The sequence below is a fragment of the Copadichromis virginalis genome, linkage group LG18, assembly GCF_057382275.1.
Source record: "Copadichromis virginalis isolate Kocher_CV1m ecotype Utaka linkage group LG18, C_Virginalis_male_GT1.1, whole genome shotgun sequence".
Taxonomy (NCBI): Eukaryota; Metazoa; Chordata; class Actinopteri; order Cichliformes; family Cichlidae; genus Copadichromis; species Copadichromis virginalis.
The window spans coordinates 6,455,753-6,475,470 of NC_140635.1; the positions used below are offsets into that span (position 1 = coordinate 6,455,753).

The 19,718-nt window shown below is 37.9% G+C and overlaps 2 protein-coding genes across 4 annotated transcripts in view; both read left to right on the forward strand.

The window, feature by feature from the left end:
• esyt2a (extended synaptotagmin-like protein 2a) overlaps positions 1 to 3,482 on the forward strand; it is a 51,620-nt gene extending 48,138 nt beyond the window's left edge. For all 3 annotated transcript variants that reach the window (XM_085438446.1, XM_085438444.1, XM_085438445.1), the window contains one exon: positions 172 to 3,482. In XM_085438446.1, coding sequence (XP_085294572.1) covers positions 172 to 217 — 46 coding nt within the window. In that variant the 3' untranslated portion in view covers positions 218 to 3,482. The remainder of the gene's footprint in view (positions 1 to 171) is intronic.
• Positions 3,483 to 8,036: 4,554 nt separating this feature from the next.
• LOC146687138 (receptor-type tyrosine-protein phosphatase N2-like) overlaps positions 8,037 to 19,718 on the forward strand; it is a 217,768-nt gene continuing 206,086 nt past the window's right edge. Inside the window, exon 1 of the mRNA XM_085439918.1 lies at positions 8,037 to 8,307. Within this exon, the coding sequence (XP_085296044.1) occupies positions 8,220 to 8,307 (88 nt within the window). The 5' untranslated portion in view covers positions 8,037 to 8,219. The remainder of the gene's footprint in view (positions 8,308 to 19,718) is intronic.

Here is a 19,718-nt window from a genome sequence, read left to right on the forward strand (position 1 = left end):
AGTAAACATCCATCAGTAGTTTATAAATCACTGGTATAAGGACAACAGTTGGAGAAAGGGCAAATGTGCCTGTAGTGGAGATAAATGAAAGCGATGTGACGTTAAAGGTTGCAAAAAGCTAGATTTCATGGATTATGAAGCAAACTCTAAACTACTTTTTCCCTCCTGCAGGTATGAGCTGAGCTCAGATGGCCTGGCCAAGTCCAACCAACTTTAAGTCGCCATCATTAGTATCGTCATCATATCACCACACTTCCACTTTATATTCACTTCACTTCCATCTCTACAGTACGATGTGTTTTCTAATAATTTTCATTATTTCTAACTGTAAGAAACAAACTGATTAAGAAAAGCAGCTTTTGACACTCATTTAATCACATCAGTCGCAAGGCAAACCTTCCCTTTAAGAAGTGAGTGATTGGCTAAAGGGAGTATATACATGTAGAGAACTATACTACGTTGTGTAGTGCTATGGAAACCTATATTCTATATTTAGAGAAGTGACTGTTTTTTTGTTGTCTTTCCACAAAGAATGATAGTGTACAAGTGTGTAAATAATGTACAGTGATGCTGGACAAATCAGAGTACAGGGGTGTATTGTAGAAGTGAGAAGGAGTCGTGGTGTCTTACTTGGCCAAATGATTGTTTATAATTTTATTTCATTTGATTTTATTTTTATTTTTTAAATGCAAAAACATTCTGGACAGAGTCGCACCAAAGAGTGGAGTATTTTTATTATTTAGCACAGTTGGGGTTTTGGGTAACACAGCAATACACTGGCTTTATTTCACCGTAATAACGTGTGTGTGTGTGTGTGTGTGTGTGTGTGTGTGTGTGTGTGTGTGTGTGTGTGTGTGTGTGTGTGCGTGCGCAAAACCCAAGCAAAAATAATGATATGCACACACGTGTGTTGTTTTATTTGGTGGCATGTTTCTGGGTTTACATTGAAATAAGGCCATTATTAAGTGTTACCTGTTTGTTTTGTAAAAACTGAATATGAATATTGCACTTTTTTTTTCTTTGTTTGTTTGTTTTTTTAAATCTGTTGATTATCATATTTACTCAGTGCAAACATCGCCAAAACTCATCTATAGACAAGTACAATTTTTTTAAACCATAAGAGGTGGTAAAAAAAATAGTGTTGAAAGTTCATGGAATAGTTTAACATTTTGATGAAAATGTTTTACTCACAGGTCTCTGCAAGAAGATGTTTAGCTTAGCTTAGCTTAGCCTAGTTTAGCTTATCGTAGCTTAGCCTAGCTTAGCTTACTTTAACAATAAAGTTTGTGTGTCCTTTTGGGGGGATTTCTTTCCTCACTGTTTGGGTTACGTTTAGTCACCACAACTACAGGTTTGCCCATTAAACCTGGACAAAAAAAATGCTGAACAAAACCAAGTAACTATTTGTAAAAAGTGTAGAGTGAGACCTATTTCACTCTCACTATTGGCCATGGCTGTTGAGTCAGTGCACAGATGCCAAACATCTCAATGCATACCCGAGACATCGGTGGTCTGGCATTATTCGACACTCTGGGAATGGAAATGGTCCAAATGACCTCAAAATGATCTTTTATTGTACCATAAGGTGCTGTGTTATATACGTTATCTTTCCTTACAGATAATTTAGTGTTTTGAAATCAGTAACCTTATTAATAAACTAACAGCTGGCTAAAATAATTATTTACAGCAAAGTTGTGTGATGGGACTAAAGACCACATAGAGGAACCCCTTTTTTTTTATTAGTGATAGCTGAACATCGGTAAAACTAATTAACAAGCCGTGTTTTGAAAGTTTAAGATGTTTTGGTTGCAGAGGGAGGCTCATCAGAAGACTAAGCTAAACTAAGCTAACTCATCTCGACAGTTGCTGGTTTTAAGTTTTACAGGGTTTTTTATTTTTCTCAAAATGTGTTACTATTCTATCATAAAACTGTATTTTAACAGAAGTGTTTTAAGGATCACCCACTCATCCTCCATGTACGTAAAGCCACTATGTGTAGAAGTGTAAATTGTCCACGGACAGTCTCCATTGGTCGTATGGAAAAAGACATAATGACAATCAATTTTGGGTTTTTTTGTTTTTAAACTTTTATTTACATTTTATGGTAGAAGCTTAACATTATAGTGAAAAATCCAAAAATTCTTTATGAGGAAACCTTAAATTATATAATTGTCTGGTTTGAGAAGAAGCCAGTGGTAGCCCCAGGATTTTTTTTTTTTCTTATTAATTTATTATTGTCCCCTGTTGACTTCCTGTTTTATGTGTTGATAAAAAGCAGTAAAAGTCTTGTTTTTCCTGCATTGATATAATAAAGTAATTCATCATTCTCACTTCACTGATGCTCTTCTTTAACTGAAATTCTGTTAATGCTAGTTCTTTGCAACAAATGTTTTGGCTAGTGTTCATTTATGTCACCCGATTTCACAGGGATTACATATTGGAAGGCATCTACACATAGTGGCTTTAAAAATATTTGGCAACATGATTTTCTTCAGTGAAACAAATGTTTCTTTTAAAAATTTATTCGTAACACTCAGAGCAGGTTTTGTTGTTGTTGCGGTAGCATTCATATTTCCACTAGCATCAGCTGTTCAGTTTGTTTATGAATCCACTTAAGTCTTAACTCCGAATGCCATCTGAAGGAAGGTGCACAGACACGAGTTGAAAGTGATCTTCCGTGGTTTTTTTTCTATATCTTTTTAAATACAGTTTTGACTTTACAGCACACAATCCGAAGGGATTTATATCAGAAAGAAATGCAAAACAACCATAGCTTTTGTGTATGTGACCCGACGCAGCCAAAGAACAGCAGATTTTCTGTTGATAAAAGTTGGGGTAGTTTGACCTTGGATTCTCACAATATAACTTCTGGATATTTGCCTTGTGCTCACATCAAGCATTGACAAAGTATTTTACATTTATATATGTTAACTGCATTTTAATGTCTTGATGTTTTTTTTATTTATGTTTCCCGTCTTGTCTGTAAAGCATCAGATTTGAAACCTGTGCCTCTGGGGTCAAGTTTGTCTTCTCCCATATGGAAGTAACATAACATAACTAAATGCTGGTTTTACATGTATTGTGTGTGTCCGGTGAAAATGACCCTTACTTTTTTCTTTTCCTTTTTTTGTGTGTGTCATGCAACATAATTATAAATATTCTGTATGCAAGGGGAAAAATTCACAAGTAAACTATAGTATATGACATGTTAGTATTTTGAGACTTGTGTTACATTTGCTGTTAGAGAGAATGGGAATTTTCTTTTTCTCTTCTATTCCATATGGGCTGAAAAGCGATTTCACTTCTGTGTCTTCTTAATTTATCTCGTGCCTTAAAATGTACATGACCCAGAGATATTTACATGTTTGGAAAGAAGCAACAAATTGCTAAAACAGCTTCCTTGTTCCTGAATGTCTCCTAAATGTCTTTTAAAATTAATAAAGAGCTTTGGCTGGCTTATAGCAGCATGAAGCTGTACAGGACTGTGTTTTTTGTTGTCATTTTTAAGACTATAGATGTGTTTCTCTAGTGGGTGTGCAGCTTTTAAGGAATTTCTGTGTAAACCTTACAATAATTTATTATGAGAAAATAAACAATAGTCATCTTTATATCTAATCTATTGATGGAAATTATTACATATTATATGTATTATAGAATCTGCCTTTAATAAGATATCAAATGGAGTATTCAGGACGTGTTAGCGATTTTAATTTTTATAGGCAAAAATTACCTAAAAATTGCAAGTGCAATGCAATTAACATTAACAGCTAAGGACAATAACAACAGATAACAGACAACAGTTAAAATAATGGTGTACTTAGGAAATATAAAACAAGGGTTAAAACAAAGGACACTTTTTATCATTATCCAGGGGTGAGGTCATTTGCTTGAATAGAGACCTTTGGCATAACTTAAACTTTCATTACCTGTAGGGATTCAATATGGGTAAAGATGAGGCCTTGTAAATAAACAAAATCTGGCTAGAAGAAATACAACATTAACCAACAGATCTACCTTTTTTAACATGAATAATCTTGAACTCTACATCAGGTACAAATGGTTTATTGCTCACCCATTTCCCTTGTGCTCACAGTACTGATGGGTCCTCTAGGTCAGGGATGTCAAACATGAGGCCCAGGGGCCAGAATTGACCCAGTAAATCTGGTATCGGGTTATTTTTAAAATCACAATTTCACAGCCCACAATTACAGAAGAATCTTCAGTGCCATCTTAAATGTGCCTGTGTAGTATTTGTCGACTTGCCAGTTCTGCACAGACCAATTGTTTGAATGTATAACTGTCTTAATACTGCAGCTCTTCTTGCCGTAGATACTTGTCTAACAGAAATTAGCGCTGAGGTAAAGGGTTTTGCACTGTTACCTCACAGCAAGAAGGTCCTGAGTTCAATTCCACCATCAGCCCAGGGTCTTTAGTTTGCAAGTTCTTCCTGTGTTTGTGTTGGTTTTCTCCAGGTATTCTGGCTTCCTCCCACAGTCCAAAGACATGCAGTTAGTGAGAGTAGGTTAATTGGAAACACTAAATTGCCCATAGGTATGAATGGGAGAGTGAATTGTTGTCTGTGTCTATGTGTTAGCCTTGTGACCTGTCCAGGGTGTACCCTGCCTCTCACCCAAGACAGCTGGGATAGGCTCCAGCCCCCCATGACCCCAAAGCGGATGGATGGATATGAGGTTTTGAGGTGAAGAGCATAGTTACAGTAGGGAGTAATTTAAAATGCTTTTGACCACAGAAGCCTGCTGTGTGTTTGATAACTGTTGTCATGTAAAATTGAACTGTGTCATTACCAAGCTGTTACTGTGACACAAAAATGACAAAAGTTTGGTTCAGGTTTGACGTGTACTGTGGATTTTAGATCAACTGTCACCAATAGAGTAAATTCCTACAGTGTAATACAGGATAGTAAAGCTCACTTAGTAAAGTTTCACACACCCAACATAAAGTGCCAATCTCCTGCACTGCATTGCTCTCAGTAAACACTAGAGAATGCTGTTTTGCTTTATTTGTCTTGTAACTCATTTTACATTTTAAACAGGTTCTTGTGGTTTATTCTTAAATGTTTGTCAGAGGTCAGAAATAGATCTGTAGCCATGTTTTCCTTAAACATGTGCAAGATGTAAATAATAATCCACTACTTCGATATCTGTTCAGTGTAACTCAGAGTGTAAAAAGGCTGCTTTAGCTTACATTTGTTACTCTACATATGGCAGAAAAGAGTGAATTTCACCTTTAAAAAAATCCTTTTAATGGACAGAAAAATGTCATCCTGTTATTTTACAGGGAACAAACAGAAACGATAAAATTTGCTCTGTTTCATCTGTTTATAAAATGAATCATCCAAAGCTCTTAGATTTGCCGTGTAACCCACTGTGAAGTCATGGGGCCTGTGTCATAAAAACACCATACCCATCAGTGCTGCTTACGACATGGCATTTATCAGTGATAGTCTTTGTGTCCCATGAGGCTCTTGCAAGCGCATGGGCTGTGTTATGTTGTTTGTTTTCAGTAGGTCTTAATATGAAAATTACAGTGTGAGAGGAAATTATGTTTTAAGTGAAAGGTGCTCCAATTATCCATGTTAGCAACAAGCTGAAATAGGCGTCTTCTCTGTGGTTTTCAGTTTTATAAGGTTTTCAGGTTCTGCAGAAGATTGTCTGAATTTGTTCTTTATAAGGAGAAAATAAAATTATGCAATATGTGTTCAGACTGTGTGAAAGTTTTTGCTGTCATTAAAATGAAAAATGAAGGGATTGCATGATTTGTTTGTTTAATCATCCAAAAATGGATTTAGGCTGGTAAGATATCACATTATTTACTTTCTGCTCAAAGATGCTGCACTTACAAGTGCTGCATTTTCCAGCCTTTCCAGCACTAACACAGCTATCCTGATTGTATACGTTTCTCTATGTGACCCTGAACACACCACAAAGTAGGAGGTCAAAGAGTTTGACAGAATCAGTCAGTGATTTGTGTGTGCTTGTGTCTCCATTTTGTTCCTGTCCTGAGTGTAAACGTCAGAGATGCTTCAGTATTTACCTACAGACTGATAAGGCCTCTGCAAGCACTGATTTGCTCTTCTAGATGGAAAAACCTGTGTGAATCGCACTCTGACCCACTTTGATTGCTCCTAGATATGCTGACACACACACACACACACACACACACACACACACACACACACACACACACAGTACAATTAATTTCATCAAGTTTGTCATAAATGACCTGAGCAGCAAGGTGGCAAAGGAGAAGCTTTTAATCTCTTCAGATAGTTCTGACTGGTTAAAACCAGTCACTCCAATCTTCCCATGGAGTGACATAAAACAGAAATGGTTGATGAAGATTCAATAGTTCTTTAAAAGAGATCTACCAGGATCATTTCTAGCCCATTTTATTTATTCCTGAGCCCTTGTAGAGTCGCTTTTTTCGCTGCTTAAAGTCCCTCATCCTCTTCATTGTCTGTCTGACGCAAGCTGTTTTAGCTCCTCTGCTTTTATGCCAACTTTCTTCAAACTGGCTGTTCCTGACAAACAGTAGGTTTGAACAATGAGTGATTGCTGGGGTTTTCTCTGTAGTAATGTAAGAGTATTTCCTTTGCAGTATAAAGCATCTTGAGGTGATTATTGTGTGGGTTGGCATTATGTGAATAAACTGCGTTGAACTAAGGTGCACTTCACTTCTCAAAACAATGTAGAAAAGTGTAGTTTAAAAGCAAATTAAACACTTTTGCAGTATTTTAATCATGTTCCCTTCACTTGGCAAATTCCTTTCACATCTGAAATGAAAATTATAGATTGAGATTGACTGAGGCTTGCTAATTCTTTTGGAAATGACTCCATGACCTAAATAGAATGTTAATTTATCAAGAGGAGTCATAGATGCTCATCCAAAATGTTTCTCTTGTGCACCCAACATCACACATTTCAGGTTCTTTGGCTCATTTCCCCCCCATGTCTATCCCCGGTTCTTCAAGTCTGACGTTTCTCGGTAGGTAGATATAAATAACGTCCCTTTTCCCATCTGCCTTCTACTCAAAAACGGGATTATCTCCGACAGCACCTGAAGGCAGCGGTAGTGCTGAATCAGAGTTCCTTGTTAAATCATCAAGTCAGAAAAAAACTGAATCTGGATATAGAGCGATGTAACCTTCAAAATAAAAGCTTTAAAGACGGTTGTGACGTAAAATTTGAACCTTGCAGTGACGGTTAAATACGTCTATGCGTATACATATAAAGCAAAATCATCAAAAATATATATATAAAAAAGTATTTTGATCAATTTGATCAATTTAAATGTTTTCCCTAAATACTCCAGACAGTCTACTATGCCTCCACTAGGGTCGATGTGCATATAGACAGCTGTTAGAGTGTTTATGTTTGCATCTGCATTTGTATATAAGCAAAAGGTGAGATAAATGTGCGCGATGACCATCTATCTATCTCCATGTAGTTTGTGTGTGTGTGTGTGTGTGTGTGTGTGTGTGTGTGTGTGTGTGTGTGTGTGTGTGTGTGTGTGTGTGTGTGTGTGTGTGGGGCATGTAAATCAGGCGGGGTGGCAAAATAAAAGGCACTTCTTTACACATATGCAGGTGTTACATTCTGTAATATAATCTATATATGGTTAAAATGCATCAAATGCAGTAAGTATACACGTTTCATGAAACATTGCCTGTAATTTTTATTGGCTTAAACCCTAGCATAATTAAACATTTCATTCACAAAAACATATGTGCAGTTTACTGACATTTTGTGTAACTTTAAGTATGTAACAATTTGATTACATACTTAAATTTACACAAAATGTCATTAAACTGCACTGTCGGTTCAGTCTTACTTTTAAAGTATTAATGAAAGCTTATTTTTTTAAAAAGAACACTATGCAAATTAAGGTGGCACCCCATGCCACCGCAGTAGATCCGCCCTGTGTGTGTTTCTAAAGTTTTAATAATTATTATTTTAATTTGAGCTTTTATTTTGGAAAATGTCTATCGGAAGTACAGTGTGTGAGTGCTTGTGTTTTGATGCTGCGAGAGCTCGAGCCTCCAGCAGCAGAAACGCCCAGCATCCTCTCTCCTCTCCTCCAACATCCATCCACCGTCTCCTCCGCTCCTCCGGCTGCGAAGGGGCCGCTCTGACTGGGAAAGAAGAAGAACCAAACCAAAAATGTCCTTTTAACACTTGAGAGAATAACCCAGACGAGACATGGATCCTTTGCATTTCTCTTTCCTCCACCATCTCCTCCTCCTCGCCTCCCTGAGCTCCTTCCCCGCTTCTGCTGACAGGCGATTCGGTGAGTAAATTAACGGGTGATTATTTTCTCCGTGATGAACAGAGCGGAGCTCCGTCCGCGCCCTGTGGAGTTATCCTCAGAGCCATTTTGGAGAGAGACCTGGGGGGCAGACTGTTTCTGTTGTGGTCTGTGTAAATATTGTATCAGCGAACTGCCACGAACCGGCAGGCTGATTCACCGCAGCTTCACCTGAGCGCAGGAAAAACAAACACGGCGATCCTGCGATTCATTTCCAGCGCAATAATCCGCTGTCAGTGTGCCAGAGCTCCCAGGAACATCACAGGAAATCTGCTAGAGCAACACACCATGACACAGTGAAGCGTACACAGCTAAATGAGCTTTTTTACACTGTGAAAACAGGCCTAAATCTGCCAGTCCTGAAGTCTTTGTGACAGCAATGGAACTATTGAATAATCTGAAGAATGCACAAACCAGAAACTCCTGCAAAATAATCGTGGTTAGCACATATATTTACATTTTTAAAAAGGAAAGAAATGTAAAAAACCCCAAAAAAGAACCTCAAATATTAAAAATTGGTCTCGGGCATCATACATAAAATACCTAAAATAAAAACTATAACAGCCACAAATTAAATATTTAAATTAATGTAGAGAAAATACCAGATCTTATTAAAATATTGTTTTAAGAATATATTTATTTTTAAAAAAGACTGAAGCTAATGATTCAACACTCAAAATGTAGAAATTAGAAAGAGGGATCGTACACACGGCCCTTCTGGGTTGTTTACACCCGCTTGTAAACAAAAGCAGCCATCAGTGATAACATCACTGCAAAGCAATGAAAAATGGGATCGTACATGCACTCTCAAATTTCCAGCTCTGCGCTCCTGACAGAGGCAGCTATTGATCGGAAATTTAAACATGTGCGTGTGTCTGGAGAAGAGTGCACGCACTCGCTTGCACTGTAGAGTCTATAAATAGAGTCAAATAGCTCATATTCCCCCAATGACTTGAGACCTGGAGCCTGCAAGCATGACTGATACAGAGATTTGCTGTATACGATGGTGAGTACGGGACGAACAGCAGGAAGAAGCTGGTGCTGAGAGGGAGGTGTGTGTATCTATGTATCCAAGACCCTCCTCCTCTTCCTCCTTCTCCTCTTTCCCTGTGATTACATAACCAGCATACAGAGAGTATGGCAACCACAGGACACGTGGAGCTGTGGAGACGAGCAGCAGAGACAAAGTCTCCATTTCAGCGTTCATGTTTTTGAAGGAGCAGGAATAAACAAATCTGAAATACATCAGACGAGAGGGTTTTACTCATATTAGCAGCACCTGTTATTACTGCTGTCACGTTTGTAGGGACCTGTGGTGCTGTTTTGACATTTCTTCCTTAAAATGCTGTACTGTACCTTTACATTATTTTGCTACTTGACAGGTCTCCAACTTAAAGGGACCATTTAGAGTCATTGAACACCAGCGGCACTGTGAAGCTGGATGCTGTTTTATTTGCATCACAAGAATGTAGGTGGCGTGATTTATGTCCTGCGTCTGGTTTTGCGCTATTTGACTGATCAGTGAGCAGTCGGTGGCATTAACAAGCCGACAGGTGTAGCAATGTTCCAAATGGGGCAAACAAGAAATAATCATCGCTTTGCGTCATCAGTGTCAGCTGGTGGTTCTTGCTAGTGGTCATAATTATCATCTGTAAATTAAGGTCCATCGCATTGTTAGTAGGAAGTTGGGTGCATGCTATGGGTCTCCCTTTGTTTCAGTCTTTTTCCGTCACTGTCTTGGAGAAATATGATTCCTGGGCTTGTTTGTGTAAAGTTGCAGTTGCCACACAGCGCAGAGCAATTTCCAGGAGCTGGAAGCAAATTAAACATGTAAGATTTGAACTTGCTGTTTGTTTTTTTCACGACTGGTTTTGATATTGGGAATATGCTCATAAACATGTACCTAGTTTGATATCCAGAGTTGTTGAGCTGCAATATTTTTCACTGGAGTTATGTTTTTTGCATCCCTGAGTGCTTTGCTCCCATTGGTCACTGTCTTATAGCTCTGGCTTTGGTCTCCACCATGTCCTCAGAGAAATGCCTGGAGTTTATGAATGCTCGGTTATGTTCACCGCACAGGCTTCTGTTTCTGTATGAGTTTTAGTACTCAATAAGTAGATCTACTCTTTTGTTTTGTTAATATTTTGCATCGAAATATCAAGTAAATCTAGTTTTCTGTATAATTTAATAAAAAAAAAAGACATTTGTTACATGTATTAAACCTCAAGGGAGACAAAGTGAAAGTAAGTTTCTTTTTCTTTGCTTCTGGCACACTCTGGCAACAATAACCGTCTACTCTTAAACTGCTTCCATCGCAATACTGTTTAAGGGAAACTGAACATAATATTGTGTATCAGAATTGATTTATTTTTCCTTATGTACCTGGACAGTTATTGCACAACTGAATTTATCTTACTTAGGGCCTGGCCATCATACTACAAGGCAATTAAATATAAAAAAAAAAGATCGTTTAGTTAATCATTTGTTTTACATTTTGTTTCCTTCAATTCAATTTTATTTATATAGCTCCAAATCACAACAACAGTCGCCTCAAAGCGCTTTATATTGTAAGGTAGACCCTATGATAATACATACAGAGAAAAAACCAAACAATCATATGATCCCCTATGAGCAAGCACTTTGGCAACAGTGGGAAGGAAAAACTCCCTTTAACAGGAAGAAATCTCCAGCAGAACCAGGCTCAGGGAGGGGCGGGGCCATCTGCCGCGACCTATTTCATTGGTTGCTTTCTCCTAAATTTATTGGGATATCTTAGATTCTGGGATCTCACTAATCAGACTCTACGTTTTAGCAAATATATTACATTCGAGAACATGTGTGTTTGTTAAGAATGACTTCTGAGTATACCGCTGCTATATGACAATTTGGGGTGTTACTTGAAAGCAGCATTAACTTGTTTCATGTTGAATCTATACTCCATCTGTCAGATAAATGTAGGATTGAAGTGAAAAGTCCAAAAATGGAAGTATAGAAAGTGAGTCGCATCTATAAACAGAGACAGTGTTTCCTGGATTTCAGTTAATAACGTTCTCTTTTTTTTTAACCCGCCTCATAAAAGAACTTGAAACTGTAAACATGGATTATATTACCCTGAAAGTGGAGTGGGTTTCATTATCCCTTATGGGACCTGTATATTTTAATTTCTAATCAAAAGTGACTTTACACTGACCTTGTGCACATAATATTCTTTGGATATTTAAAAAGTTTCTGTAATATGCCTTCAGGGACCGGTAGCACCAGGGTGCAGAGGGGATATCAAGACCCAATACTTTCCCGGTATCTCTCATCTCCTGTGTTGCTGCATTACAGCTGTAATATTTCATGTAACATTTCAGGATTGATGGAGTAAATTCACGAGTAGTCAGCAATGACTTTACAATGATCTTGTTAAAAATTTTAAGGCAGTTTATCATGTTGTAATCTCTTTTGCTCAGAGGAAGATGATCAGTTTGTTTAAAGGCACGGGCAATCTCTCGCTTTTTCTCACATGTGTGTGTGTTTTTTCTTTAGTGTGTGTGTGTGTGTGTGTGTGTGTGTGTGTGTGTGTGTGAGAAGTCTTGAAATACACAGATAGCTTTTATAAAGACAGGTTTCCATGGTTGGAAAAGGTCAGACAAAGAGTAGATTAGGAAAGATTTTTGCCACTGAAGGAGTTCGATGGAAAAAAGTGTGGGTGGTGAGAAGCGTTTGCCTTGAAAATGAAGGTTTGGTTTCAGTTATTATTCTCTGAACTTTTGAACCAAAACCTCAACATAATGCCAACAAGCTGTTTAAGCATGATCTTTAGCAGACTCTTTCATGTGGCAAGCAATGAAAACTACAGTAATGTTCTTATTGCCCTTCATGTTATTCATTCATTTTGGGCAGTTTAGCTTGTAATCCTAAACCTGAGTAATATTTAGCTTGGCCTGAGAAAGGCAAAGCTAAACTCCTACAGTAAATATCAAATACTAAGCTGCATAGTTAATGTTTACACTAATTATTACCACCTTTACAGTGTGTAATGATGTAATGAAGCAGTTAGCTCATTCTGCCTTTTCCGATTGTGTTTTTAATGAATACAAGTGAGTCAAATGACATTTGTGCTTGTCTTCAAACACCTGGCTGGACATACTTGCTTATTATTTAAAGTATCAGATATTCAAAGACGATGCCTCATTTTCTTTCTCCATCAAAATAACCCAAATCTTCACTTTCTTTGCATACACCTCGGTCTCACACACACTAGAAACTTAAAAAATTCTAGTTTTAAAGTTCAGAGACTGAATAACTTAAGTGAAATATTTTTGCCTTGCAGAGGCAGCAGCAAGATGCTGCAATCCTACCACAGTATTCTACCAAACATCATCCATCACTGCTGATAGTTTCTCTTATGCCCCCTTAGCTGGAATCATCTGTGCTCAGTGATGAAGTGGAAGCTCTTGTGTGGGAACCGTGCCCAGACATACCGCTTGGATCGCCACTTTTTGGGTTTCACTTTTATCTATTTTGTGTTTTGGCTTTGAAGTAGAGATCGGTTGAACAAGATATAGAATGAGTCTTCGATTTCTTTTGATGGAATGGGACATCATCCTGTTAAAATATTGTATCATTTCTACTGGATATAAAATGTGGGCCATTTACTTCAATTTTGAACTTGTATCATAGATGAATGATCCCTGAGAAACTTGGTAATCAATAACACAAAACCAAATAAACAAAAACATTTTTTTTAATCAGAAAAACTCAGGTATCCATTGTTCCTATTTTGTCCGATCAAAGGCCCAAACCAAAAATAATGCAGCTGCTTTTTGGGTAATTAAACAGTTCAAATAATTACTATGTTGTCATAAATGTTATTGGTAGACCAATCAGCTTCTATCATCTTATTAATCTATCATTTATGTTCATGTATCTTGTGCTGGTCACAGTGAGTTTTTGTTGTAAAGGCTCTTTGTGAGTCAGATTTTCCCTCCTGGGATTCCAACTAGTGACTATGCTGAGATGTCATTCTTCTTAATCATTAACCTGGATGTGGAGAAGGTCATCGCTTGTTCACCTGGTGTGACTGTCACCATGGCAACGCTCATTAACTTTTCATTTGTGCTGATAGGTTGGTTGGGTCGGGCCAGGCCTGCAGAGCTACTGAGGTGGTTTACTTTAACTGTAGGTATTTGGCAGATCCATACTGGCTTTATAATAAAGTCCTATTTTTTTTATTTCACTGTCCTTCTTTCATTATTAAATATGCTAATGTTGTTTTTTGGATGATGTTTGGGAAGAATAAAATGAGTGATTATAAATCTGACATCATCATGTGGTGAAGTCTGGCTGGTGTTTCATTTGCTTCAAGGATTTGCCAGAATGACTTGCCATTAATCAATATATCAAGTAATCTGGAGTCTTCTGGAGTCAGTGCAGAAACTGAAGGTGTGATGAAGAGCCTGCCACACTCACTGCTGCCCTGCTTCTTCTTAATCCCTGCCTGCTACAGATTGCTGTTTCTGGCTGTGTTGACTAATATCTCCCCGTTTTGCTTTTTTGTCACAGTGCAGGTGAAACTGAATCTATTCTCAGTGTTATCTCAGTGAATTGTGTCTGCTTGGCCCTGCAGGGTTTGTTGTTCTTCCTGCGTGCAATGATGCTTGGATTCACTAGAGTGCACCCAGTCAGTTCCTGGATATTTATGTCTTCCAACAGTTTCCACACTGAGTAAATGTGTCGTTTTTTTCCATCACTGATGTACATGCTAAACACAATAGAGAGGAGGGAGTCATCAGTTACATGTATGTTTGCTTAGTGTATAGCAGTGATTAGAGGTTACATGTACCTTCAATATCACACCGCTTACATGTGTAATCATATTTATACAAATCGCAGTACAGCTTTTGGCAACTGCTAAATGTAATTTATGTTGTTGAATTTGAAAGTTGTCGCCTGAACATTTGATTGATAGTTCTGGTTTACTACACTTTAAATCTTAAGGAATTTGTACTTACCAGAAAGAATATCAGCAAGTGCTACAAAACAAGAGGTTGAAGAGGAGTATTCATGAACATATTCTTTGCTTATCTCTCAATGATTATTGCTTTTTATGCTAGCTAGCCGTATGATTTTTTTAAAACTTTTCCAGGAACATAGCTTGAAGTAGCTACCAGTGGTTAGCAACATGGCTAATGCTAATAGCAGTGCTACTGTACAAAGCAATACAAAATCCTGTAAATGCCCTTTTTAAACTCCAATAACACATTTTTGCAGTGTGCTACAGTCATATGAAAATGCTATGTTGGAAAGTTGGCAGGCAAGTTTTCTTTTAAGGTAGAGATCAAGTAGAGATAATGAAGCGCTAACGCTAGGCTACGATAGTGCTATATGGTATCATGATTCATCGGGACCATTTAAACTGAATTAAGGCTTAAAGCCGTGCATCATTAGAACTGAGGATACTTTGACTTACTGTATAATGCAGATGGCACCTGTCTGTGTTTTACATATACAGTCTCTGCTGCAATTTAGCTGAATATGAAAAGAAGTTCTAGCAGATAAAGTTTAACAAGTAAAACTTTGTTCAGTGTTCCCTGAAAGATTTATTTATACCATCCAACAATGTGCCCTGAGCTTTCCTGTGCATTAAAGTTTTAGATCCAACATTTCAGGTGTTTCTATGTTCTGTTTTACCTCTAAGTAAAGTCTTTTTGAATGCCATTCAAGCTTAACCAAAATAACAATAGAAGACTAAATGATTCAATGTGCCTGCACAAAAAATGCACATTTGGTTCTTGGAAAAATTAAAACTCCACATTCTGCACGGTGCACTCCAGATGTAATGAAGAGCGACAGTAAAGCAGTGCTTTGCTGCTTCATTCAACTATGGATCAATGCTGTGGCTTTGAAAAGTCTGTGGAAGAGATGGATAGAGGTGGATGTGGATGAAAAGGATAATAGGAGGAGAGGGAAGGGGACGGAGGGAGTTGTTTTGTGACTGTAGGAGACCGAGGCGGGGATGATGAAGAGAGATTACTTCCAATTTAAGAAGGGGTGTTTGTGCACACCTCCAAATTGGGAAATGGATTTCCCTTCTTTGCTGCAACAAAATAATAATGATTACAAAAAAAAATCCAATACTGTCTTTCCTTCCAAAACCTTCTTTTTGTGTCTGTCTAAATTGTTAGAAGTCATGTCAGGCATGTTGTGATTGATCTTTTCTCTCAGAGCTGAAGCCCAGACAAAATGGGCTGAAAAAACAAAGAGAGAAAAGGAAGCCATAGTACACTACAGGATGCATGTGCCACTTACACATATATACAGTGTAGGTAGACAACACACAGGCTGCCACGAAGGAAGCCCCTTTTTTATCAGCTATGGGAAAAACCTAAAAGTGAGTCAGCCTTTAGACAGACTAAAAATAACAGTACTAAGGCGGGGAAAGCTTTTAAAAGGCTGCGTCTTGCAGCCTCCACTTTTATCTGCTGTCCGGAGATGTAAACACTGCTGCACAGATAACATTGTGTGGTGGAAAACAGAACATTAAAGGAGAAGGTTGAAGGAAATGCTGCGAGTTGTCTGCTGTTAAAGAGACAGAGGGCAATAATTGCACATAGTCAATTCGGGAGTTTGAAAAGAACACGCCTCGCTCCAATGCATAAAGTTTAGCTGCTAGTAAAGTGTATTTAAAGGTTTTATGGGTGCATCTGCTTTGAATATATATAGAAAAAATACCATCCATCCATCTGCCAATGCAACGTTTTATCCAAGTATCTTTCTAATGAATGCGCTGAGTTAACTCTCTGGCCCTAGCCCCTTTCCCTCAAGATCAACAGGTCTCTTATACAAACAGACATATGGCATTGTGGGACATGTAGTGTTTTTTTTTTTCTTCTTTTTTTAAAATGGCCCTGTCAGGAGGCATTAAAGGCCACAGCCTGGACACTGGTCTTTGCTCACAGGGTGAAGCTGATTGAAATTCTGTTCCTCCCGTGTGGCCGCCTTGGCTTCGGTCCACAGCGCGATGCTGCAACCTATTTCACACTCGGCTGCTAAAGAGGGAGGAAACCAGAGAGAAGAAACTTGGGGTGGCAGCAAAAGTCCAAAAGGAGCATGCAGAGTCATCTTCTTTATCATCACCCTCCGACTGACTGGAGAAGCCTTTTACTTGGGAGTGAAATGGGAAAAATGTTTATATTTCCTTACTTTTGATTTTATTTGTTTTATCTTAGTGTCTTCTTTTGGAAGCACAATGAAGTTTATTGTGGACATTTACATTGACTCTGTCATATTTAAAATGTATAGTTTAGACATTAATGAATTAGCAATAATTATCAAAAGAATCATCATCATAGTGTTTGTACCCTGTTTGACAATACTTAATATCTTTTAAACATACATAAACGAACTCCAGCTTGTAAAGGAGGTTTTTGTAGAACAGTGAAGTTTGGATCAAAGAAAAGGACAAATGACTTTTTGTGCATTTCTGTTTATGTGTGCTTTTACTGCATTGGCAGTGTTTGCAAACATTGTTAGTTCAAACCATGACACAGCCTCCACTGTGCTTTACAGACAGCTGTAGACACTCACCTCTCTCTCCAGCCTCTGTACATTAAGAACAATTTGACCCAAAAATCTTATATTTGAGTTCATTACTCCTTCACGACCCGTTGCCACTGATTTTAAGGCCAGTTCATGTGCAGTTTGGCATACCTCAGCCTTTTCTCCTTAGTTCCCTTCCTTAACAACATCTTTTTGAGAGCTAATATTGCATTGAGACCATTTCGGATGAGATTAGCTGAAGCGAGAATGCGCTTCTCAGGTCCTGTTGTAGGTCTTTGCTAATTTTTTCTTAAGGACATTTCTTTTAGATAATGTTAATTGGCTGTAGACAGTTAGACAGTTTAGGCCTGGAACTTTTGTCCTATACTTTCCCCAGAAATGTAAGGACACAGTGCACATAATACAGTGTAAAAAGTGTGAAAGTAGCCAATGTCCAAAGAAAGAGACCCTGGAGAAAGTGTGAACCAAAGTATAAAGAATTTAGAGGTTTGGTGCGTTCACATAGTTTTAAACATGTGAGATCTACTCTGACACCCCCCCCCCCCCCCCCCCCCCTACGCACACACAAAAAAAACAGTGACACAAAAATCAACCAAAAACCCAGAAAAAGCTCATCTGTACAGCGTTTGGTTTTCCAACATTGTAATTCCCTGCTATTTGTTAGCATCTTTGTATCCATTTACTTGCTTGCATATTTTTTTGTTCTTTTTATGCTTTTTATGCAGAAAGTGGTCCAAATGCTGCACGAACGCCTCAAAGCTGCCGTAATGAAACTCGGGCTCTTTGTAAACAGCATTTCTTTCTTACGTGTCTTGGCTTTTAACAAGGTTTCCTCTGCTGGAAACTGCTGTGATTTATTCATCTTTTTTTCCGCAGAGATGTAAACAAATACAGCTGTGGGCGATTCTCCTTTTAATTACAAAAAAACAGAAACATAAAAAATATCCGGAAAACAAGACTCAAGCTTATGGCAAATGGCTTTGCTCTGTTATGTCTCCATCAGACACAAACTGCATCATGGGTAAAAAGAAGTGAGCTGGAACTCCGAAAGGGTCCTTGATTTATTTTCACTTCAAAACAGCAAATAAGTTGTTGTGCATTTCTTCTCTAAGTAAACTTTTCGCATGTAAACAGATTTTTGTTAACAAAAGTTATATTTCAGACATTTACAGTCTTGTTATGACGCAGCATTTGGCACAGAAAAATTAGGCTTCTGGTATTTATGCTGCTTTTAGATGTTCCCCACACATTTATGCAGCACATTGCAGTGATACATGCCATTTTCCACTTGACAGATACAGTACAGTAATACAGTAAGTTTAGCGTCCCACGTCGTGCAAGTTCATGTAATATTTTAGAAGTTTGCTTCTGTTTGAAAATGAGTCAACTGGAAATAATAAAAGTCAACACGAGGGGATTTTTGAACCTTTGTTTTTCTGGTTTGACCTACTGAAATGTGTTATGTAGTGTGTTTATAGCACTTAATATCATGTTAGCTTAATTATGAGCTAGCTAGTTTAGAGAACATTTGTCAGTAGAAAAATCTCTATAGATTTTATCTCATAAATATGCTTGACAAATTTAAGGTTTTTTAGACTGATGTTGATATTTGGTGATTTAGAAATCAGATTCACAAAGCATATATTATATGCAGTTATTTATTAGTTTTTAATAAGATGATATGACAGGTCTGTTTAAGAACAATCTTGTTATAATGGTATAATAAGTGGTGGATTACTGGTTTGTGCTCTACTTGACTCTGCTCACATCAGCTGCTTGTTTGTAAAATTTGAAACACGTCTTGCCAACAGGGAGATTGCACAGCGCCCTCCGGTGGACAAATTGTGCAACATCTACACTAACTTTTCAAGGGTGTTTTCCTTTTGTAATGTTCCTTTATAATGTATAATGTTCATTTTGGATAAAAAGTTATTACTTTTTATAGCAAAACTGAGTTGTAAATGAACACAGATATACAGTCACACACTTCTTGTCAAATCTGTAATTACGTTTTTTAGGCTATTCTTAATATAAAATGAACGCTTCTTGTATATGCATTGGGAATAATTTGGGGAATTGTGGTTTGTTGAACCATAATCGTGAAAAGGTGACCAAATGTCCCGCGATCTGTGTGTGACACTGTGGATGGAGCAAAGCTGCACCTGCAAAAAAATAGAGCAACATTGCAGGTGCAAGTTTAAAACCAAAAGTCATCATCTGGAGAAACGTGGGCAGTACGGTCTGTAGTCTAACTTCTGATTTCTGAGCTGCGGTTTTGTGCAGTGCTATGTAGTAGGAGTAGTGCTAATATTTATTATAGCTGTGGGGGGTAGAGGATAGTGGTAGATTTACAGTTACAGTGTGGTTAACCTCGCTGACTTTTGTTGTTTGCAACAATCAGACACTCTCAGGTTTTCTCGGTAGAAGGCTTTTATTGTCAAGCCGTTTCAGGAAGCAGACTTAATGCACATGGCTTACACCTGCTTCTACTAAACAGATCCACTCAATCCTCTGCAGCACTTTGTTTTTCCTCTGTGATGCTTTAGGTTAAGGTTTCTTTTAACAACATACACACAGATAGTTTTCATATTTTTATCACCAGAATCTGAGTCAGATGTTTGCAGACAGAGAAGACTGATTAAAAACCTTAAAGCAATATCTCGCTCCATTCTTATTGAGCTCCGTGGAGAGCACCGAGCCAACTGCTGCCCAACTAATCAACACTGCTAATGTATAATACTGTAAATCCTGTTAGTGTTTGCAGAACATTATGTTACACAGCTATTTCAAGATTGCAGGACAGAGACGGGCAGGCACAGAGACATCAAGTGTAACAGTATCCTGTA